This window comes from Cheilinus undulatus, linkage group 14 (genome assembly GCF_018320785.1).
Source record: "Cheilinus undulatus linkage group 14, ASM1832078v1, whole genome shotgun sequence".
Classification (NCBI taxonomy): Eukaryota; Metazoa; Chordata; class Actinopteri; order Labriformes; family Labridae; genus Cheilinus; species Cheilinus undulatus.
In genome coordinates this window covers 18994721-19020165 of record NC_054878.1, presented here as the reverse complement: position 1 = coordinate 19020165, position 25445 = coordinate 18994721, and the positions used below count along the sequence as shown (strand labels likewise).

The window sequence follows — 25445 nt, the reverse complement described above, 5'->3', positions numbered from 1 at the left end:
CACACAGCTTCTTTGTGTTAAAAAAAGATGTTGAATTAGCAACTTTTTATATTTTATTACATGATAGAAGGCTGATTTTCAATGATTTTGGTTTTGTTAGTACTTTGCTCTGCCTCATGTCTTCTGAACTACAGGCACTTGTATGTAATCTATTTAACAGCATCAGTGAGATCTACAGATAAAGAGGCAGATAGGAAATGCAATTAATATAAGACATGATAAGATGAGGACAAGAGGACAACAAACTTAGGGATTACAATCAAACACGAGTGAATCATCTGCATACGATAAGACTTTTCCTCATCACTGAATCGTCTGGAACATCATTTATCTTCATTGTTCTTCCAGAGAACAACTTCAGTGTCTCTTTTTATACAGTATTTGATAAATGGGATCATTTAAAGTTACAGGGACTAGCAATCTTATTCCACACTATATCTCTGCACTTTATCAGAGTGACAAAGCAAAACAAAGCCCTCATAAGTCTTTCATTTTGGATGTTTCCATAAACCCCGTCTGTCTGTCTGCCTCTGTCTAATGGAGGATATCCCTTACATCACAGTTTTACAGCTCTCCACTCTCCACTGCTCCTGTCTCTAATGGAAGTGACTCTCCTGCCAGCCGATGGTGCTAATGGCCACCATCGATCAAGTAACAGAAAACCAAAAATAGTGGGACGACAAAAGACCTGACTCATGCCTACTACCAGATACCCAGAAAATACTATAACTTTGTTTCTCTAAAGCACAGAACTGCACAGACTGACAAATATACCAATAACTGAGTGAGTTTCACAACAATGGGATTTCTTTTCTCTTAAGTGATTTAGATGTTTTTCACCGTCTCAAATAATTTTTTTCAAAACAATTCATGTCTTTAATTTTTGTACTGTGGATACAGTGTACAAAGTCCAAAAAAGTGGTCCTTAAACTTAAAAAGAGCCAGGAATTTGCCCTCCATGACTTGTCATTTGTAGTTCTAAACATATTAAGGGTAGGCTTTTTTTTAACTCACTTTTTGTCTCTCTCATGACGTTATTCCTACAGCCAATTATGCAAATTAGGTAATGATGTCATTTAGCGACTTCTGGCGACTTTTAGGACAGCCATTAGCCACTTTCCTTGCTGAGGAGTTTGCAACACTGCTCATGTTCACAGTTGGAACACACCCCGACATGCATGCTTCAGTGCTGCTTGCAGCCCTAGTTTTACTCACCTGTGATAAAGAGTAAACTTCACTCTTTTTATCAAGATTTAAACTTATTTATCTCCTTTTTTAAAAATGCAAAAGCTAGTTTTCCCTAATGATGAGGTAATTCCCTGAGAAATCCTCCCAAATTTCCATGCAATCTTGGGAAAATTAAGAAAAAAATGAATGAATGCATGCCCTTCCATAACAATGTGCTTTCAAACATGTTGGGTCATGATTGATCACTAAGCAGATGGTGGTGGTCCTGATGCCTGCTTTATAATATTAGTTTTTCTGTCTGAATTTAAAACAAAGAACACACTCTGTCTGCTTTGCCTTCCAGAGGTCTTAAAGATCAGAAAAGAGAAAACTCATAGCAAACTATGAAGTTGACTCCAACTGACCCGTCAGAGACTCTATAATGACAGCAGAAACGAGCACCACAACCTTTAAACACACAAAGTGAAGATAATAACTGTCATGCAGAGTTTGAGTCACACATTCAGAGTTTTTGTACGTACACGACATGCTGAAGAAGAGGAAGCGGCTGTAGCAGACACAGAGACACTGACAGACCCACTCCCCGCTCACCATCTCTCTCCTTCAGCTGTCCGTCCTCCCCCTCCTCCATCACCTCGCTCTCTGACTCTCTACCTCCTCACCTGCCTGCCTCCCAGCTCTCCTCCCCTCCTCCACCCAGCCTCAGTATCATCTGTCATCTTTTGGTAACCTACACCTCCAGGCAGCAGCCGAGCAGCGAGCATCTCTCTGGTTAATGTTTCAAAAGGTCGGGTTTGTCTGTAGGCTAAGCAGCATAATGCCACTCTCACAAACACACACACACACACATATATGCACTCACACAACACACACAACTGTTACAGTGAGAAGATACACGAGCGTATCTGGAGCAAAACGATCCTCATACAAAAGATCATCCATGGAGATATATCAAAATATGCACTGAAAAGTTGGCATCTTTTAACATGCAACTTGCAGGTAAAGATCCTTCACTATAAACCAAATCACACAGATCAATGTGGATGCAATAGACAAGATGAAGATTATATGATTTAGGATTAACTAATATATTTAGGATTAACTTCCTACAAACATTTTTGAGCTGCTGTGCAGAAGGAAATTCATTTAAAAAAGCAACTAAAACTGACATCTAATTGTCATTTTCTCCATGATAACGTGACAAACTCTGTTAGCTGATAATTTTAAAACCAACTGCTTAAATTCAGATTAAGGACATTAAAGAAAACACCTGCTTTTCAGGAAAGAAAACAACATGGTTCCTATTACAATAAATGACTTTCCAGGAAAAGATCTGATAGAAAAAAAATATATATATATTTATATATATATATAGAAGTTCAAAACATTTTGTACTTTGAGTATTTGCATTCACACATGTTATTTTACACTGTTTCACTGTGAGCTTTGGTTGTTTTTTTTTTTTTTTGAGATCTTGGCTTATTTATCTTATTATCTCAAAATAACAACATTGGTTTTCTTGTGATAACAAGTTATTTTCAGTTGTTCCTTATCTCTTTATCACAGGAAAGCCAGAGGCCAACTGAACAAACCCACCAAAACTTACATGCTATCACAGGTAAACAAAGAAACATAAATGTATGGATGTCAGCCCCCTTAGGATATGCTCATGTTTGTATAAATTGTTTTTGTTTTGTATTTCAAAGGCACAACCAGAGATATGCATTACAAAGTAGCTCAGGTTATAAAGAAAGGGCTGTAGTTTGCATCATTAGATAGCTCATCTTTAAACTAATTAACAAAATAAATAAATGCCATTACACATGTTTTCAATGACAGTCTATGAATAGTATCTTACATTCCTCAAAAGATCACTTACTCTATTAAAAGAAACAAACAACCATTAACAAAAAAACCCACCAAAACATCAATACGTGGCCTATGGGAGCGGCTCAGTCTGTAAATACTCTGGTTGGGAACTGGAGGGTTGCCAGTTCAAGTCTGGGAATTGGTCTGGTAGCTGGAGGGTTGCCAATTCACTTCCTAAATACTACCCAGGTGCCCTGGAGCAAGACATGGAACCCTAAACCACTTAGGCAGTGCTCCTTAGTGGAAAGCAGCTCTCACTCTGACATTGCACTCCGAGACGGTGGAACAGCCTGCCAGAGGATCTAAGAGGAGCTCTATCTGTCTTTTATGTAGTGCTTTATAGATTTACGGCAGATTTTTGAACTAAAGTCCTCAATATTTCTCCACATCACTGACATGTTTTATTAAAGGACGGCTCACTGGCGATGGCGACCATTTTTGCATCTCGCCAATTTCACAGGAAGTTAGTGTAACACTCATACAAAACATCTGGTTTCATTCAGACTTTACATGCACAATCAAGATCTCCCCCTTTACAAATTCAAATGATAATTTCATTGTTTTGCTGCAGCGCCACCTACTGTAAGACACCAGCAACACATCTAACATAAAATCTCCATTCTTCTTTGACTTTTATCTAAAAAATTTCAGCCCTGAACTGCTCGCATCTATTCTATCAATTGGCACTATCACAATCATCATTGCTCTATTTTATTCTATTTTTATTTTATTCGAATTTCAATTTTTAATTTTAAGGACTTCTTTAGGATATTTACGTCTAATTTTATAGATTTTAATGATTTGGGATTTTTAATCTTTTATCATTTTTTATTCATATTTTGCTAATTTTAATTTTTCTTATTTTATTAATTCTTTGCTTCATTGCTTTGACTTTAATCTTTGTTTCTTTTATTTTAAGTGCTTATATTTTTTATCATCCATCTTTTTAATTATTTCCTTTAATTAATTTTGCAATTTTGCATTTGTATTCATCTCTAAATTTTATCTAAATCACCAAAAGCCTTGTACTTTAAAGGGATACTTCAACATTTTGGCAAATTCGTCCATTCCCATAATGCCTATAGTCTTAGTAAAAGGTTTGTTACCTTTAGTTGTCGGTGCAAGCTATTTTTAGATCGCTGCTACCGAGTTCAGACCTGCTGTGCCAACTCAATGTAAGCAGACGGTATTCCAGCTTTTTCTCATCAAAGTCATCAAATACACAATCCAACAACTCCAAAACGCTCTCTTGGACAAGTTGTGACCTGCACATTCACCATGCTATGAAATAATAACGTATAATTACACATTACGACACATGAAGCAAAAACTGGGAACTATTTCTTGAGTGAACCACTGGGCGGAGTGACACAGTGCAGCAGCCATGTCTGGAGTGTAGTTCAGGCTTTGCATTTAGCTTTAAAACATCTCCGTCTCGTAATGTTCCATGATTATTTCATAGCGTGGTGAATGTACAGGTCACAACTTGTCTTCGAGAGCATTCTGGAGTTGTTAAATTGTGTATTTGATGAGTTTGATGAGGGAAAGCCGAAATACCGTCTGCGTACATTGAGTTGGCACAGCAGGTCCGAACTCGGCAGCAGCGCTCTAAAAATAGCTTGCACTGACAACTGAAGGTAACGAACCTATTACTAAGACTATAGAAAACTATGGCAATGGATGAACTTGCCCAAATGTTGAAGTATCCCTTTAAAGGGCCTCAAAATTTGGTCATTATAGATGTGCATCAGTTACAACAGACACATCTAAAATTACTTTTAATGATTGAGATGTGTATCTGAATGTAAATAATAGGCAAAGAGCGAATAAAATAGCATCTAAATATATTTTAATTATCCCAAAAAGTCCAAGGCCACGACACACAACCAAGCTCCTCAAAAAGCCTCAGAATCTCTTCATACAAAGCAAATTGTATTTACACCTTTAAACATACTGAATACTGCATTTGTGTATTACTGTGTTGAATGGCATGCATTAGAGAAAACTATATGAATGAATATGCACCAATAACAAGCATTTATTATGCACTTTTATAGGTTCCACCTGGCCTAGAGGCAGGCTAAATATTTACAGGTGTTGAGTTATGATGCTCTCCTGTGAGGTGATGACTAATTACTATTGGGTATTTAGCCTCTACTGTCTAAACAGCTTCTTTTTAACTAGTTTTAGTTTATTCAGCACAAAAGCAAAACATGACCACATCCTTTTCTGGGACTACAAATAGCAACAGAGCACTTTTATTTTGAAGGGCTGTTTTTGTCATCTACTTACCATATTCTCCAGTATTTGCTCCAATAAGGGAACAATACTGAGAACAAAAGGTCAGGTTATGACCTTCTTACCACTAGAGGGGGCAGACACACTGCTGAGAGTTAACAGGAAGTCAAAAAACCTCCTGAGGTTTGCTTTCTAAGATGTAGATGAGTTTTATTAATCACTATGAGAATATGCACATGATTAATCAGCTCATTTGTTATATTTCTATAAATGAAAAAAAAGAAAGAATATATGTATAAATAAACAGCCTGTTTATACACACATGAAGACTGACGTTGCTCTTCTTGTATTTTTCATATTGTGTGAGAGATAGTGTTGGTACCATTCCCCACACAGATTGTGTCTCATTATGCATCAGGAGTCCCTGCTTTATTGCATTGTGCTGGTAGCATTATATCATCTTTCTATCAGTGCATCTATCTTTCAGTGTGTGTTTCCTCCTACTGTGTGTTTGTGCACTTGTGTTTGGCTGCTGTCACTTGAGCCCCTTTGTTCTCGCTCCCGTGTTATTAGGGAGATGAAAAGATCTGCTCTCTAGCACGGGACCCGGGGGAGAACTTCTCAATGACTCACTCTAATTAAGAGGCTGGAGGGGACTGCAGGGGGAGACACTCTGCTGCTGCTGCTCCAGTGATGACTGAAGCTGTGATCCTCTCTCTGTCTCTCATTCAGTCACTTCAATTCACTGTTTAGATTTATTTAAAAACAGAACCAGTGAGAAGTCTTTAAAAATGCTCTTTCATTCATGGGAGACATTTTAACAAAGGCAGAGCTAATAGTACTTAAAAAGGAGAGTTAGTACCTACATACAGAACGAAGCTCAGCTTTGATCACCCATTTATTTTTGTTTTTTAAAACTAAAGTCAGAATGTGAGCTTTGAGAAAGATGTGTTAGGCTTTGGTGCATCTCTATAAGTTTTTATTTGCAGTATGACTACAACCAAGAGGGGCTCAGCTCAGCTTTTGTGTTGAGTTATCGTCTGTTGAGGATGCTGTGTCAGGACTTATTGTACAAAGTGCCCAGTAGAGAGGACAAAGTGTCAAAACCAGAATTTAGGATGTAGAACTGAAGGCTTTGCTTAAGGACACAGCTGGGAGCAAACAAGGACACTTTAAAGAAGACGTTTTGAACAATTTCATGATAGGACAGTCAGCTTGGAGGGTTTACAGACTACTCTTGATTAATATCTCTTATGTGTTTTCTTGCCTGTGTTTTGGTGGGAAAATGTGATAAATGGTACACTTAAATTGGTCTGTGAAGGTAAGTGTAATTCCAGCAGACTTCCAGTTTGACAGTGATGGGAATTCTGGCTCTTTTTAGTGATCCAGATGATTCAGATTGGCTCAGTGATAAGATACAGCTCTTTTGGTTCCCAGAGGTTCTTCATTTTCGGTATTTTGGCTTAATTAAATCAGCCGGATTTAGGTTTTGAAATGATTGATAAGCGTGCATGTTTTCCACTTAAACTGTGCCTACACACACTAAATTGCCAAAGGTATTCACTCACCCATCCAAATAATTGAAATCAGGATTTCCAATCACTTCCATGGCCACAGGTGTATAAAATCAAGCACCTAGTTATGCAGACTGTTTCTACAAACATTTGTGAAAGAACAGGTCGCTCTCAGGAGCTCAGTGAATTCCAGTGTGGTACTGTGATAGGATGCCACCTGTGCAACAAGTCCAGTCGTGAAATTTCCTCGCTCCTAAATATTCCACAGTCACCTGTCAGTGGTATTATAATAACGTGGAAGCGACTGAGAATGACAGCAACTCAGCCACCAAGTGGTAGGCCACGTAAAATGACGGCGCGGGGTCAGCGGATGCTGAGGCGCATAGTGCGCAGAGGTCACCAACTTTCTGCAGAGTCAATCGCTACAGACCTCCAAACTTCATGTGGCCTTCAGATTAGCTCAAGTACAGTGCGTAGATAGCTTCATGGAATGAGCTTCCATGGACGAGCAGCTGCATCCAAGCCATACATCACCAAGTGCAATGCAAAGCGTCGGATTCAGGGGTGTAAAAGCATGTCACCACTGGACTCTAGAGCAGTGGAGACGCATTCTCTAGAGTGACGAATTGCACTTCTCCATCTGGCAATCGGCTGGATGAGTTTGGGATTTGCAGTTGCCAGGAGAATGGTACTTGTCTGACTGCATTGTGCCAAGTGTGAAGTTTGGTGGAGGGGGGATTATGGTGTGGGGTTGTTTTCAGGAGCTGGGCTTGTATGGAGCTATTATTGTTGCAAAAGTATTTGCAAATGCGTACAAAGATCTGCACACAAATCCACAAATGCATGCACACATCCACAAATGTGTGTACAGATCTGCAAATCCATGTAAAGATTTGCAAATGTGTGCAAAGTTTTGCAAATTTGTACAAAGATCCACAAATGCGTGCACTAATCTGCAAATATGTAGACCAATTTGTAATTGTGGACTTAGTTCATTTTGGCTCAGAATCTGCCTCTCAGTTGGCTGTCATATACACGTGACTTTTGCAACACTTGTACCCTGCATGATTTGTACTCAGATTCATAAGCGTGTACTTAGATCTGTAAGTGTAAAGGCTGGGTCTGTTGCCCTCAGCGCAGGCTCACAGGCAAGGCTACCTTTCTCATCACACAGTAGGCAGCAGTTAACACTTAGTAATGGCTCTATATAATGTCAATGTGAAAGGAGATATGTTATTGTATTATACGGCTGTTGTTATCATTCATATTTTCATTGAAAGACTGAATAAAATAATGACTTCCTTGTCTCACAGCGGTGGTTGAATTGCCATCTCTACAAGACAGGGGTTCATTGTGTTGTATTTAACAGAAATCTCCATTATGACGTTGTATGAGCCGGGTGATGTTCGCAGTAAGATCGATAGACTGGTCTGTAACATTTATATTTATATAAATAACAGGGGAAGAGAAAGATTGTCGGTTTTGCACAAAGCTAAATGGCACCGACTGCTGTTGACATTTAAATCATATTACTCCGCTAACAGTGGATGTGTTGATCAAGTGGCTGAGTGGGCTTTCAGTCATGTAGGCTGGGGTTCGATTCTTGCAAAGCTAGCAAATAGCTAGCTGGATTTCTTTCTCCATTTCCTCTGAAAACTTGGGCTAAAGCATCCATTTTGCAACTCACACTCGGTCCCCAAACCTGGACCTGGACCCACATAATACCGCAATAATATAAAGACTAACCCCGAGAACTATGCAGTGTCATAACGTCATGATGCAAGGCACGGTTTGAGCTACAGTACAGTCTGGATATGCTAACATCATTGCTTTAGTGGAGGATAACATTATAATGATTGTTTTTAGATTAATTATTTCAATAAATACTGCACTGCTACACCAATGTGTTTTAAAACCTTGACTGAGAGTAAGGATTCTCACTTGAACAGCTGCTATAGTTGCAGATTTTAAATGGAGTTAGTTGGCTAATTAAAAACCTGCAGGAATAAAAGCAAAAACATTTTTTTACAGCAAGTAAGAGGTTTCACTGTGCTTCTGTGTTCTCCTTTTAATAAAGAATTGTTGTCAAGTGAGTTAAGCTTGACACGCGTCCACTTATGTGTCAACAGCATGTCTTTTGTCTGAGCCTTTCAGGTACCTGGAGACTTCTGGCAGTTCTGGCTCCTTGGGACATCCACAACATGACAAAGGGCTCATGGCAGCCCTGCTACTCACTGGCACGGAACCCTAGGCCATGCTGACTTACCTCATCCACCCCTTACTCCTCCATAAAGGGTGTGGACTTGTTATTTTTCCAACTGATTATTTTCCCATTCCCCCTAGTAAGATGCAAAGACATCCAGAGCACAGGTTTATGTGAATCCTCCATCCCACTCGATGGTAGGCCTGCCCATGGAGTTGGCTGGGCCCCTGAAAAACCCAGAGAATGGGCCCTCCCAGGTTGTTTTGTATTTACAATATCCATGCATGTGTGTGTTAGACTAGTAGCATTGCTGTTAGCATCCTGGCTAACAGTTTCCTCATTTTAGAGCTTAAAAGCTATCAGCTTTTATTAGTTCTGATGTTGATATCATTCCACATTTTAGCATCTTTCCCCCCTTTTTCACCTGGTTCTGCCATTTTTTTTCCCACTTTTAACCCATTTTCAACACGTTTGCCACTATTATTGCCACTGATAATCCATTTGCAACTTTTAACCCTTTTCACCACATTCAACCCGTTTTGCCACTCTCTGCCACATTAAATGTTTTTTATCACTTAAATACATTTTACCTTTTCTCACCTCTTTGTTTTGCCACTTTAACACATCTCTGCTTTTTTAAAATCAACTTTCAACCCATTTAAGCCACATTATGGCAATTTAAACCCATTTAACTACTTTTTTTCCCATTTAAACCAAATTTTGCCCTTTCTTGCCACTTTTAACCCAAATCTGCCACTTTTTATGTCATGATTAGCCCGTTTTTGCACATGTTTGCTCTTTCAACACCTTTTTTCCACTTTTATCCTATTTTTACTACCTTTGCCACTTTTAACCTGATCTTGCAGCTTTTTTTCTGCCAATACTTGCCCATATTTAATCTACTTTGCCACTTAATAGCCGTTTTAACAATCAACACCACATTTTGGCCTTTTAACCCAGTTTGCTGCTTTATTGCCACTTTGAATGAATTTGAACCAAGTTTTTTGCAACAGTAAACCTTTTTGCCACTTTTCATCCAGTTTCTGCACCTTTGCCACTAAGCCCATTGTTCTCATTTTTTAGTGACTCCAGATGTCTTTTTGCCACTTTTCAATCTTCACCACTTTCTGCCATTTTCAGCCCATTTTAATCATTTTTATAGCATCTGATAACCAGTTTCAGCCATTTTAGATCCATGTTCACCACATTGTCATGCTTTTGGCCATTTTCAACCAATTTTTCCCCCTTTTACCACATTTTTAATACGTTTTATCTACTTCACTCCCTTTTTTGCCACATTTAACACATTTCACCTTTAACACAAAAAAGACCATTTGTGCCTCTGTCTTGCCAGTTTTTCCTTTTTTCTTCCACTATTTATGTCATTTTTTTTTTGCCACTTTTAACCACCTTTGCTCTTTTTTTTGCCATTTTCAACCCATTTTGCAGCTTTTCTGTCACTATTTTCAGCAAATTTGAACCCATTTCTGTCACTTTAAATCCATGTTCACCACTTTCTGACTTTTTTTCTACGACTATTGGCCCATTTTCTCCCCTTTTCCTCTTTAACACCTTACTGCTACTTTATATCAACAGACCAAGTTTTGCATTTTCTAACCATTTTCGGCCCAATTTTCCAGTTTTTTTAGTCCCATAATTAGCCCATTTTTGTCACTTTTTTGCAACATTTTTGCTCTTTCAACCTCTTTGAAACCTCTGAATTTTTACAAAATTTAAACCCATTTTCACCACTTTTTTGGTCACTTTCAACCTCTTTGTGCTACTTTTTAAGAAACTTTTAACGCACTAACGCCACTTTTTGGCCCTTTAAACACATTTCACTACGTTTTTTGCCACTTCAAACCAAATTTTCCTCTTTTTTACCACTTTAACTCATTACCACCACTTATCTCTCACTTTTGCATCATTTTGCAAATATTTGATTATTTTTCCACTAAAGATGTCAAAGTGTCCTCCACTTTGTGTTTGGCATCCTGACGTCTGGCATTACTTTCCAAATGGTTGAGCTCAATGTGCCCACCCATGTTGTTGTCGTTTTATATATATATATATATATAAAGTAATTCCATATCAAGTAAAGAGGTTTACTTTTTGAAAAGGGCTTCATTGTACTACAGCACAAATAAATACTAATTTTGTTGTGTTGAGTGATTATTATTTAGGTTAAAATAAAATAAGGTTATCACAGCTTGACTTTATAATGAATCATGATTTTCTGACCTCCATGGACCCCCGTTTAGCAGGGCCCCAGAAGCTCTCCCCTTTATTCCCCCTGATTTGCTGGCCTAGCCTGATGGTGCACTCAGGTGGGTTTACCTGCCACACCTACGACTTACTTCAGCCTCAGTTTTTGACACAAACACGCCCACAAGTTCTGCACAGTACTACATTTTAAAATGGACCATTCTTAATAAAGCATGTCTGACATCTTTATCCAAACATTTCTGAAAACAACACATGCTTCATAATATTTTCATGCAAATTTAAACTCAGATTTATGTTTAGATGAGTCTTCATTGAGCAACTTAACACACGGCACAGACATCTGTGCGCGCATACTGCATCAGTAACTTTCATTTAATATGTAAATGTTTTTATTCTCAAAATGATGTTTAGAGAATCATGCTTTTAAAGCTGATTTTTGTTTTTATATTTTTTATTTTTGTATCATATATAGTCACCTGTTAAGCTGCTGTCATGTTTTTAGTCTTTGGGAGGAAGCCGGAGCACCCGGAGAGAACCCACACATGCACGATAGATGATGGTAATTCCACAGAGAAAGGCTCCTGTCCAACAGGGAGTCGAACCAGAAACCTCCCTCCTATGAGGCGTTCACCACCGTCCCACCATGCAGCCCTTCTTTTGTTCTAGTTTCATGACAGACAGTTAACAGGTGACAGGAAGGAGGGAGGATTTAGGAGTCAGAGGTTGAGGCTCCTGAACGTCTTCTAAAACAGCTCAGAAACCCTCTTCTTCTCCTTTTTCTTCTTCTCCTCCTCCAGCTGGAGCTCCAGTCGGTCCATCCTCTGCTGCAGACTTTCTGACGTCCTGGCTCTCTCCTCCTCACTCTCTTTCAGAGTCTGCGTGAGGACAGCCACAGACTCCAGAAGAGAGGCTTTTTCTCTCAGCCAGTCCAGCTTCTCTGTCTCCAACTGCTGCAGAGAGTCTTTCAGGCTGGCATTTTCTCTGAGGAGTCCTGATCTTTCCTCCCCCCACTCGAATTTCTGGTTGACCAGATCCTTCGTTGCTTTTGCCAGTTCCTCCACCAGCTTTGTCGTTTTCTGACTTTGGTCACCAAGGAGCCTGGAGATGTCTTCCTCCCACTGGCGTTCCATTCTTGCCTGGTCCTCTCTGGCCTTACACAGAGCAGCCTTCATCCTTACAGAGTCCTCCTCATGTTCTGCCAGGAGACGGGATCGCTCCTCGTCAGACTGGCTTCTAAGGTTTTCTAACCTGTCTCGGACCTGGTCTATCTCTGCTTTGGCTTTGGCCCTTTTGTCCATCTGAGAGATAAGGAACTCAAATTGTTGTTTCTCCCATGAGCTCTTGCCGTTGTTGAGCTCATTTTGGGCATCTATGAGTTCCCTCTCTAGCCTGCAGACAGCTTCCTGGTGGCTTGTGATGAGGCGAGATCGTTCCTCCTTCCACACCAGATGTTGCTTTTTCTGGTCTGCTTTCGCCTGCTCCATGGAGGCCTTAATCCTGGAGGTCTCCTCCTCCCATTGGTGGCTTTTCTTCGCCAGGTCTTCTTTGGCCTGGCTGAGGGTCGCCTTAAGGGTGGTGTTTTCTCTGGAGACCTCGTCCTTCCTCAGGTGTTCCTGATTTGGAGCAGCCATGTCGATCTCTGCCAGGAGGTTCATTTTTTCCTTTTGTGCCAGGTCTTCTTTGGCCTGGCTGAGTTCCACCTTCAGTTTGGAGTTTTCTGCACAGTTCTCCATCCGACGGGACCTCTCCTCCTCTAATTCCCTCCTCATCTTCTCCAGGTCCTCATGGGCCTGCTTGAGCTCACTCTTTAGAGCACAGTTCTCGTCGCCCAACCTCTCATTTTCTGCCAGCTGTCTCCTCAGGTCCTCGTTCTCGACGTTTGCCTGGTGGTTTGCAGCAGTCAGTGCTTCTATTTTTCCCACCAGCCTCGTCTTATTTCGCTCCCACCTCTCCCTTTGGCTCTGCAGGGCCATGTTAGCCCTGGACAGCGAACCCTTCAGTCCAAGGTTCTCATTTCTGATCTTGGCAAGGCAGTCCTCCGTCCCCTCCTTCACCCCTTCTGCCCCTGCTGTGGCCTGTCTTGTCAGGACCTCAGCATGGAGCAGAAGCGTGTCTGAGGAGAATTTGGCCTGACCCTCTGGCTTCTGCTCACGTTCAGGGAGTTGAACCGGGGCCTGGTCAGTCTCCTGAAACTTGTTGTCTGCAGCCACAGACTGAATTTTTTCGAGAGGCTCTTCTCCAGTAAACTGCTGAGCCGGCACAGACTCCCTGAGCTGCAGCATCTCTCTAGGTCTTAGAGAAAACGTGAATCCATTATAGTCTTCACAATCGATTTCATCTTCCAGACCTGAAGGAAACCCAAAGCTGCATTGGATCTGATTCCAGGGGTTTTCTTCTTCCTCCCAGTAGTTGAGTGTCTTCTTTTTCTTTTTCCTCTTCTTTTTTGCTGGCTCTGGGTTCTTGACACTCAAAACAAATGACTCATTTTTGTCATTTGACCATGATTCCTCATGGGTTTCTGCAGATGTCTGAGACACCATGTCTTCAGGTGGCTTTTCTGCTGAGAAAGTTTGCTCATGTTCCTCTGTCCCCATTTTCACCACGTCTGCCCATGCTTTGGCCATTTTTTTCGGGACTTCAGCATGGAGCAGACGCAGGTCTGAGGAGACAGGGAGTGAACCGGGGCCTGGTTGGTCTCCTGATACTTGTCGTCTGCAGCCGCAGACTGAATATCTTTAGGAGTCTCTCCAGATGTTTTTTTCTCCGCAGGCTCTTCTCTACTAACCTGCTGAGCTGGGAGCATTACTGAACGTGTTGGTGAAAACCTGAATCCCAGATCCTGGGGGTCTTCACAGTCGAATTCAGTTTCCAGACCTGAAGGAAACCCATAGCTGCACTGGATCTGTTTCATGGGGTCGTCCTCTTCTTCCTCCTCATATTTGAGTGTCTTCTTTTTCTTTTTCTTCTTCTTTTTCGCTGGCTCTGGCTTGCTGACACTCAAAACAAATGACTCATTTTCGTCATTTGACCATGATTCCTCATGGGTTTCTGCAGATGTCCGAGACACCATGGTTTCAGGCGTCATTTCTGCTGAAAAAGTTTGCTTGGCGTTTTTCACCATGCCCCATCTACCAAAACTCTCAGTTGTTGGCACACGTTGCATTTTTATACGTTTGTTTGATCCAAAAACCATTGAAATGACTGAATATCTCACTGTAATAGCTTGATAAAAACACGTGCTGTCAGACTCACGTCACTAACAGGACAAAAGAGGACAGGTGTTTGGCAGCCTATTTAAGGGTTTCTGAGAATGTCATGTGATCAGTCACAATGAATCAAAGGACACAGAAAGTACCCCACCTTCCAAAAAAAAAAGTGTGCCCAACATTCAGACAGGAAGTATCCATGTATATTTTCAAATTAAAATGCAGTAAATAGCAGAAATGTTCCAGTAGGTTGTTATGCAAACCTGAATGTCCACTGGGGGTCAGGAAGTGACGGGCAGCCTTAGGAATGAATGGGAACGTAAAAGAGCTAGCACTTTAAAGCTCAAAGTGGAGCTGTATTCTACAATTACCATCAGAGAATGTCTACAAGGTCAAAATAGTTTTGGGTTTTTCATTAGTTTTTATTTCTATTTTGTTTTTACCATTATAGTTTTAATTAGTTTTTCCTGCTGGATTGCTGGTTTAGTTTCCTTTTTATTTTTGCAAAAATGCTTCATTTTAGTTTAGTTTTTATTAGTTTTAGTGTTAGTTTTAGTTTTTTTGGCAATATCAGAAACCTGTCAGGGGCGAGACCCGAGACAGGGTCCTAGACTTAAGACAAAAATGACCATTGTATGAAGTCTTCTCCAATCAAATCAGAGGATTTAACTCTCTCCAGGCTTGGGCATACATGTCAGTCAGTCTGCCGCTGTCAAAGACTTAAACTAAGAAGATCTGTCTTTAATCTTATTTCATTTAGTTAATTTCTCAGCACAGAATTTAGTTTTAGTTAGTTTTTGTTTGTTTTAAAAGCTTATTTTTTATTTAGTTTCAGTTAACTAAAATGATTTTCATATTTTAGTTTTAGTTAGTTTTAGTTTACTATAATAATCTTGGTCAACCTACACTGAATACGACCCCTGCACTTTACAAAACTGTGATTTATTTTCAAAGCACAACAGATCTACCTGGCGTTGAGGAAATCAATATCACAATTTACTCAGGCCTTCAGACCTCCTGGTTAGGGGTGTAACTATCCAGTTATCCAATCAGATCAATAGAAAGTCAAAACATTGTTTTAAACTGTCACCTTTCTGCTTTTATTTTGAAATTCCATCTGTAGCATATCTGTAGACGGTTTCTGATCTGAGGGCATGAGGAAATAAAAATGGTTGGTTCTTAAATTGTTTGCTGTTATGAAATCAGCATGTTTTCCTACAAATATCCTACAATGAAAATATGAATGATAACAACAGCAGTATAATACCATAACATTTCTCCTTTCACACTGACGTTATATAGAGCCGTTACTAAGTGTTAACTGCTGCCTACTGTGTGATGAGAAAGGCAGCCTTGCCTGTGAGCCTGCGCTGAGGGCAACAGACCCAGCCTTTATGCTTACAGATCTAAGTACAAGCTTACGGATCTGAGTACAAATCGTGTGCAGTACAAGTGTTGCAAAAGTCACGTTTGTATGACAGCCAACTGAGAGGCAGATTCTGAACCAAAATGAACTAAGTCCACAATTACAAATTGGTCTACATATTTGCAGATTAGTGCACGCATTTGTGGATCTTTGTACAAATTTGCAAAACTTTGCACACATTTGCAAATCTTTACATGGATTTGCAGATCTGTACACGCATTTGTGGATTTGTGCGCAGATCTTTGTACACATTTGCAAATACTTTTGCAACAATAATAGCTCCACAGACTTGGCCCCTTAGTTCCAGTGAAAGGAACTCTGAATGCTTCAGCTTTTCAAGAGATTTTGGACAGTTCCATGCTCCCAACTTTGTGGGAAAAGTTTGGGGATGGCCCCTTCCTGTTCCAAAATGACTGCACCAGTGCACAAAGCAAGGTCCATAAAGACATGGATGAGAGAGTTTGGTGTGGATTAACTTGACTGGCCTGCACAGAGTCCTGACCTCAACCTGATAGAACACCTTTGGGATGAATTAGAGCAGAGACTGAGAGCTTTAGCAAAAGCTAACAAAGCTAATCTAGCTTTAGCAACATGAGCCTTGTCAGCAGCTAAAGCTAACATAGCTTTGTAGATGATGTAGATACATAGCTTACATGGCTGCTTTATGTTATGTAGATCATGCAGCTACTGTATGTCATTAACGTAGCTGCTTTGTGAGATTAACGTTAACTCCATCGGCTACATAGCTATGTTAGCAACTACATTTTCTCTGTAGCTCTGTTATCTATCGTTTAGTTAGCTTTAGTAACATGAGCTACAGTAAAACACTTACTCTAGCTAACCTAGCTATGTAGATAATGTAGCTACATAGCTGCTTCATGAGCTTATGTTTAGCTCCATTAGCTACATAGTTCTATCATCTACATAACTACAGTAAATGCAGCTAAGGGAGCTATGTAAGCTATGTCAGTTGTGTTTGAATGTTTTCATGGAGGATGAGCTTTTTCCTGTGAGCAGATTGTTTCCTTGATTAAATGTTTCTTGACTTTTAACTTTTGGTATCCTAACCTAACCTAACATTAACTCCTTCCCTAACCCTAAACAGAAGTTAAATCAAGTTTTATTTTGACATTTAGCAAGTACTTCCATCCTGAGATCTATGGCAGCTCAGAGGAACTGTTTGTGAGAGAGGCCGTCAGAAATGAATGATCTGACTGTCTTGGAAAATAACTCTCAAATGGGATGTGGCTCCTGTCATTCATACAAAAGAGCCCACACAAAATCACTACAGCTAGATAACTGTATATCTGTGGGGTGTTTAGGGCCCAGTATATAACACAAAGTGGAAAAAGGGAACACATTCCAAACAACAAAACACCTGAGATGCACAGCCATAAAAGACCCACTAGAAAAGTGAACAGCCAGCAAAAAAAAACAACAATCCTTTTAATGTCTACAATTCTGCAGGATACGTATCATGATAAACACATTTTAGCAATTCATCGATAGTGAAAGCTAAGTGGTGGGTCAAGAGGAAGGGCTGGAGTGGGTTCTGTACCGTAACAATGTACCTTCAACATGCATTCAGCTCAAGTTTAAGGAAAATAAAATAATTTCTGAGACATCACATTAACAAGAGTGGCCTGGACGTATGTACAGATACAGATAGATGGACAATAATTAAACCATAATGCTTCTGGCCCTGACTTTCACTGGCGTGGAGGCAGAACTGCCCTATATGGCTGAGGGAGGAAGACAAGTGTTCACTGTAAGTGAAGATGTGTGACATTTCAGATGCAGTCTGCATCTCTGTCAGTCTGTTTGCTTCCTGCTGAACCCTGAAGGTTGAATTCATTATTTATACATACAATATTAATATTTGGCTGATTTACAAACCCTTCCATCGACAGTATTAGAGTTTATTTATCAGTGCTTTAGAGAGGACTTTCATGTATTTCATTTAATCTGAATCACCAACAACATGAGTATAAAAAAAGAGTATAAGAGGATGATCAAAAATAAAAAAATATCAGTTCATGCTACATCTAACAATGTGTATGTGAATTCAAATGATATTTGTGGTTAAATTTAAAGGCCCTTACTATTTGTGATTGCTGGGCAGAGCTGATCATCGTACTTTGCTCGGTGCAGATTATATAGTCTTAGTCCTTTATAGCCACGAGAAATCCCTCCTTCCACTATTAAAACTCATTTAAACTCTGTGCATTATCTGGCTGTACTATAAATATGGATATGAGAAAGTTTATGCCTCTTAAAGAAGACTTTGACCCAGACTTTTTGAAAACTCTGCCCTTTCATATTGCCACTGATAAAATCAAACACTTAGGATTAGATATTCCCAAAAATCCCAGACTGATTTATAAATTGAGTTATTTAAATATGTTGTAAAAAAAATTAGGCCAGTTGAGACCTGGAAACTGCTACCATTATCTATTATAGGTCAAGTGAATGAAATTAAAATGGTGGCGCTCCCCAGGTTTCTTTATCTCTTTCAGAATTTACACATAATCCTGCCCAAAGCCTTTTTTAAACTCTTAGATTTCACAGTTTTAGCTTTTGTATGGGGATTTAAAGTACATTGTATCTCTAAAAGGCATATAATTAAGCCAGAATTCATCAGGGGTCCTGGTCTCCCGGACTTCCAACACTATTACTGGGCAGCAAACTCTAGAGGGCTTGAATACTGGAAGAATGCTTATCCAGACATTGTCAATCTGACAACCCCTTCTTGGCTTGCAATTGAACAGGATGTATTTAAAAAAAAAAACCTCTCTCCCGGCCCCCCACAATTATCACTGAAAACAATTTTGTGGTTCTAAATTCCTTATGTATTTGGTTTCTTTTTTTTTTTTTTTTTTAATTCAACTTTATTCATAAACAAAGTCTGGCAGATACATGAATGATAAATAACCACAATGCAAACATTACAGACTATGGAACATTTCATAAACTAAATAGTGAAAAAGATCAGGGGTCTGATCCAAAATTAAATTATGTATAGACCTGTTTTAGAAGTAGTTACATAGTGGCTTGCTTTAGCTCTGTTAGCTTTAGCTAAAGCTAATATAGCTGTGCTACCTATGTAATTAACATTGTAGCCAATAGCCAATGTAGCTAAATTAGCTTTGGCAATGTGAACGTTAGCAATGCAGTTATGGCTTAGGTAGATAACGTAGCTACGTAGCTGACGCAGCCTATGAAGCTGTACAAGCTACACAGCTCTGTTCCCTATGTAGCTATTGGAGCTTTGTTAGCTATGTAGTCATGTTCTCTACACAGATAATGCAGCTAACGGAGCTACATAAGCTACATTTGCTGCGTTAGAATGTTTTCATGGACGATGAGCTTTTTACCTGTAAGGAGACTGTTTACTTGGCTTTCGTAAATGTTTTGTAATCCGTTTTTGCAGCTCAGGTCTTTTTTTTTTATTTTAACCTTTGGTATCCTAACCCTTACCTCAACTCTTACCCTAACCCTAAACAGAAGCTTAATCTGATTTTATTTTGAAACTTCAAGCATATATTGCTTTTAAGATTTATACAAATAACACTACCACAGAAACCACAGCCCTTCTTTTTGGCCCACAACCGCATACTATCTAGAAATTATCTACCTAGAGTATATCCAAGAGGCTTAAAATGGCCAGGAGGTAGCTCTAATTTCTGATATTGTCTGTGAACTTTAGTTTGTTGTCCTCTTTCCTTTGTATGGACCCTTGGAAGGAGTTTTTTCTTAAGTAATGTATTAAAGGAAACAATATACTGCACTGTAGTAATAGATAAAGTAGGTATCTAAATCTCTGGGTGAATATGAAAAGTTGTCTCTATTGCTCCTGCATGATAAAGGCCAGACTGCCTGCCACCAAAGTGACCTTCATCAAGATGATGACAAGCATTTTGCGCGCTGACTCACACTTTTCTCAAGCTGTCTTTGCCAAGTTTGTTCAGGCAACTTGAAAAGCAAATAAAGAACTAAAACTGCCTCCTAAGCTTTACTCCATGTGTGCTCACTATTGTAGAAACAGTTTGTGTGGCACACTGAAAGTAAACTGACCTCCATCCTGAGCACTGAGCACGTTGAGTGCAAACAGCATGGCGTTGGAGAAGGTGGTCGCCTCCTCCTTGCTGGCAAAGTTGAGCCCATAAACCTGCCGGGCATCCCTCCACTGGTGGAAAGTGGGCGTGGCCTGGTTGTACTTAAGGCCCTTCACTATGGAGTAGTTTATAACCACCTGTCAGAGAGAAGGGGAAGGGTGAGAAGAGATGTTCAGTTTGCTCATGAAAAACGGCACACAGCTTTATCTCAGAGGAGCGTTTATCTCAAACAGACGTTCTTCTTTATCTGAGCAATGATGAATATCTACAGATGGCAGGCTGGGGAAATAAATACAGCTTAATCTCTATTATCATAACTCTATTTTGCTACAAGGAGCAACAGCCGTTAAAATAGCAGAGAACTAAAGTCTGTGTGTTTAAAAGGAACAAATGATGTGTTAAGTAAACTGTGAATCTCTGTGCAGACAGAAGAGACATTTAGAGCCTGTGCGAATCAACAGCACAGCTTGTAAGAGACTTTAGATTTGTCAACTAAGAATTCAGCATGATCTACATCCTGAGCTTTAACTTAAAACAACACTGTAACAAAAAACACACAGAGTCACTACAGACTCCAATGTTTTTTTCTGTACATTACAGGGAAAATGAATAATTTTATGATGAAACATGTTCCTCTCTCAACATTATTGATGGATGTACTATATTATGATGGATGCACAGTGGTGCAGTGGTTAGCACTATAGCCTCACAGCAAAAGGGCTCCTGGTTCAAATCCCTGTTGGATAGGGTCATACTGTGTGGGGTGTACATGTTCCTCCTGTGCATGTGTGGGTTCTCGGGTACTGTGGCTTCCTCTCACTGACCCCAAACATGCATGTTAGATTAATTCCACCCTTCTTATCTGAGGTAAGGTCGTGGTGGCAGCAGTCAAAGTACATCAACCCAGACATCCCTCTCCCCAGCAATGTCTTCTAGTTACTCCTAGAAGTGCTTGGATTCCCAAGCGATCCCAGGACAGATGGGTTATATAATCCCCCCAGCAAATTCTGGGTCTGCCCCGAGGTCTCCCAGTTGGACGTGGCTGGAAGACCTTCACAGGCAGGGATCCAAGAGGCATCCTGATCAGATGCCTGAACCACCTCAACTGGCCTTTGTCAATGTGAGGGAGCAGCAGCTCTACTTCAAGATCCCTCCAGATGTCCAAGCTCTCACCCTTACTTGAACTCTGAACCCAGACACCCTCCTCTCATTTCAACTGCTTGAATCTGCATTCTCATTCTTTTGGTCATTACCCAGAGTTCATGACCATAGGTGAGAGTTGGAAGGAAGAGCTGCCAATAAATCAAAGGCTTTGCCTTCTGGCTCAGCTCCATCTTCACCACAATAGTCCAGTACAGTGCCTGCAACACTGCTGATGCTGTGCCAATCTGCCTGTTGATCTCACAGTCCATTCTACCCTCACTCATGAAAAAGACCCCAAAATGATTGAATTCCTTCACTTGGGGCAAAGACTCACTCCCCGCCTGGAAGGAGTAATCCACCATTCTCTGGCAGAGGACCATGACCTCAGATGAATTGATTAATCTAAACTGCTGCAGATGTGAGTTTGAGGGTGACTGTTTGTCTGTCTCTACATGTAAGTCCTGTGGTGTCCCCTCACCAGACATGCCAGATAGACTGTTGCACTTATTCATGGTGTGGGATACATTTCACATCCATCCAGGCAACACCCCACAGATGGTGTTTGGGAAGGGTACAACCTGTCTGTCATATTCATCTCCATCTGCCGCCACAAGGAAAAATCTACATGTTGACTTTGACAGACAGCTGTTACGCTTCATTTTCAGTTGAGCCAGTTTGTAAATCAAACTCTTGTTAAAGCGACCTCACCCACTGGAAGTGAGTGTAGAGCGCTGCACCGCCGCGCAGCCCTGATCAGCGAGCAGAGATCACAGGAGAACTGCGAGTTAACACAGGAATAGTATGTCAACATTGGACGATCTTACCTTTTGGGTTTAATTTATCATCCTTTCTGGTATAAGTCCATGATATTATCGCTTCTGCCATTGGTTGAATTAGGAATTTAAAAGGTTCATGTTTGCTTAAAGGATCTGTGGTTTTATGTAAAATTCTTTGGCTAAATGCCCTCAAAAGTTAACTTTTCCTCATCAACAGCGCCGTTGTAGCTCTGTGACCCACTGACCTCTCGGTGACCCTTTGCTTGCAGCAGGATGAGATGTAATGTTGGTAAAGTGATGATTTACGATCCAGAGGCCGTGCATTGTGTTGTATTTTGAAAGAACTGGATATTAGATGCTTGTGACTTCCTGTTTGGAGCTTTCTGATCAACGGGCATTGGCGCAGTTTGGCAGCAGCTGGCGGTGAAAATAGACCTGCAGCGTGTCTCAAATGAAGCAGAGCAGAGTGACACTCCAGGGACACGCTGCTGCTGGACTGAAGTGCGGGCAGTGGAACTGCTCTGATAGACTAAGGCTCCATTTATACGACAATGTTTTCGAGTGAAAACGCAAAAGTTGTGTAGCGTTTTGGCTGTCCGTTTACACGGCAACAGCGTTTTGGTGCCTGAAAATGAAACTTTCTGGAAATGGAGTGGAAGTTTTTCAAAATGCCCCCATATCCATGTCAACAGGGAAAACGACACTTCTTGAAAACGCACATGCGCACTACGGCTGCAATCAGCCGTCAAGCACGAGTGCCGCAGCACTCTGAACCCAGGCGCGGCAGCTCGAGCTGAGCCGTCTGATGTAGTTTACTGCTTGTTATGTCACAGACAGCCAGATTTAGAAAAGGGTACGCATTATTCTCGTTTAGAGGGCCATCAGTGACAGTTTCTTTAGATAAAGTCATGCTATTAATTTTGGAAATGATTACTTTTACCTTTTTTAATGATCATCATGATAATCACCGTCATTAGCATTGTAGTGAGGCAGAGAAATTTCACGGCTCATATTAACACAAAAAATGCTTTGCTAGATGAGTTTTGTTAGTAGAATAATTAATTCCCCAGGGACAAATTCATCTCTTACAGCCTTTAACTTCTTGTGGATTTTCTCATAAAGCGTGGCACCTGCACATGAGTGCAGCTGGAGCCTTTTTTTCAGAATGATATTTCTATTTTCCTATATATCTGCTTCTTGGAAATGATTTAGCCTTTATCTTTTTTCTTTAAGTTTTAATAACTAACTTCAGCCCGTAGACTCCCCTGTCTCCTCCTCCACCGGCTACACATCAATGCGCAGCTGATGGAGGAGACAGGATTGAAACTTCCGTGTTAAGGTTAAAAAAGATAGTTGTAATCACTTCCAAGAAGCAGATTAAATTGAAAAAGGGGAAGTAGAAATATTGTCCTGAAAAGGCTATCATTCTTCACTAAAAGCAGGAAGCACTGCACTTTTGGAGAAAATCCACGAGAAATCAAAGGCTTTAGGAGAAAAATTTGTCCCTGGAGTCAAACAGTCTTAACAGGATTTCATTATAATAAGACTGGTCTTGCAATGCATTTTTGTGTTTATATGTGCCGTAAAATTTTGCTGCTGCACTACAATGGTGATGAGGAGGAGGATTTAGTGATAAATTACTCTCATGCACACGTGTGTGATAAAAATGTTACATATTATCAAAAACACATGAAAAACGCTGTCCTTGTTGTAGAGACAGTTTTATTGTGCAGTAAATCACCTTATTACAGCGTTTTTCTGTTTCCTGCGTTCTTGTGTAGATGGAGATTGTTTTTAAAATGTTGCCGTGTAAACGTGGAACTTTTTGGACACAAAAACGGAAAAACAAAGCAAAAGGTTGTCATATAAACAAGGCCTAGAGAGGGAGTGATTTGTTCCACAGTACGATTGCCGGCGGATTGCGGCGCAGTCGCTATATATGGAAACACCTGTTTCTGTTTTGAAAAATTTCTACTCTTAAACTGTTCTTTAGTGATTTTGTCTTGCAAGTTACTTCAAAGGGAAACTCACAATCAAAATCTATAAAAGCCCAAAGATCTGTATGCTGCAATCCCCATGCAGCACCGTGAAATCTCTCTCTCCAGTGACTAAACTGAAGAAATCCACTCTGTTTTCTGCTCTAAGTCTCGCAGCAGCATGTTTCAATCTCATGTCTGTTACCTGCTGGTCCTGCAGTTTGACGCCCACCACTCTGAAGGTGTTGTTGGCAGTGTTGTGGTAAATATTGATGCGGCTGAATCCCTGCTGCCCTGGCTTGATGGGAACCCACTTCTTACTGGTGTCATCGTAGACCATGACAGAGGCTCGGGCCTGACAGATACTCTGCTCACTGAGAGAAAATAGAAACACAAAGATGAGGGGGAAAGTTGGTTAGTTTTCTCCATTTTATCCAGACAACACAAAATAAATCAGCTCAACAGTGGATAAGTGCACATTTAAGAACCATTCAATAAGAAATGTCAAGCCTGAGATGTTCCAACATTTTATATATTCAGTGATACAAAGTTTTAGTTTGCGGCTTCCCATACATTCATAAATAAATATTTTGACACACCTCTGTTGACACAATCCTGCTGTCTCTAGCATGCAGCTGCTGTGCTCTCTGTACTCTGAAGCGGGTCCCTCTGGTGTTACGTCATGTTACGTCACATTCCCGCGCTTGTGCCCCTTCATTTGCATCTTCATTGGATGGCCTAGTGTGAGTGCACCCTAACTATGTACTTTTTAATAAAAAATACAACAGTGTGGGTTCTAAATAAAGCAAAAGTCTCACTTCTATAATTGGAAGTGTGTCTGTCTCTGTGCTGATTTGCAAACCACACCACTGCTCCAATTGTCTTTGAAACTTCTCAGAAGAATTTTTGTATTGGTTCAAAACTGGTGCCATAAATAAATGTGTTCATATTTTCCATAAAATCATAAAATGTTGCGCCATGTCATAATTCAGAGACTCCCCCTATATAATGCATCCAGTTTTTCTCTTCTCTCCATTCTTTCAGTCAACAGGTGGCTTTGTGGCACCACCCTTTCCCTTTAACTGTTCTAAATATGTTCATATTTAAATAAATTCCTAAAATGTTGTACCGAGTCATCAATCAGGGACTTCCATTTCCATGGGTGGCTTTCGTGGCACCATCCTTTCCCTGTAGCTGTCTATTACATCATCAGGTCACCTTCATACACAAGGTTTTGCTCGATTATTTACTTGCTAATACTCTAAATTTACATCGCCACCATGTCACCAACAAACACATGCACTAAAAGACAGAAACATCACATGTCCGAACAAATCAAAAGAGAGGAGAGAACACATCTTTAAGCCTATTAACGGTGTTTCACATTAATCACACTGACACAAACGGGTGATGTTCGGTTTGTTATCTAACTGCTCTTTTTGTGTCCGGGTGAAATATGATGATGTGTGGACTTAAACTGAGCTGTCTGTCTCAGAGCACACTGCTACGGAGCCACAGCAACGCAATACATCCTGTGTGGTGCATTCATGTACCAGGGAAAACAC

At 40.4% G+C, this 25445-nt stretch overlaps 1 protein-coding gene across 3 annotated transcripts in view; it reads right to left on the bottom strand.

Moving 5' to 3' along the window:
* evlb (Enah/Vasp-like b) overlaps positions 1–25445 on the bottom strand; it is a 99540-nt gene that overhangs the window by 18227 nt on the left and 55868 nt on the right. For all 3 annotated transcript variants that reach the window (XM_041805696.1, XM_041805694.1, XM_041805695.1), the window contains exons 2-3: positions 24086–24254; positions 19945–20122 (exon numbers count right to left, since the gene is read on the bottom strand). In XM_041805696.1, coding sequence (XP_041661630.1) covers positions 19945–20122; positions 24086–24254 — 347 coding nt within the window. The remainder of the gene's footprint in view (positions 1–19944; positions 20123–24085; positions 24255–25445) is intronic.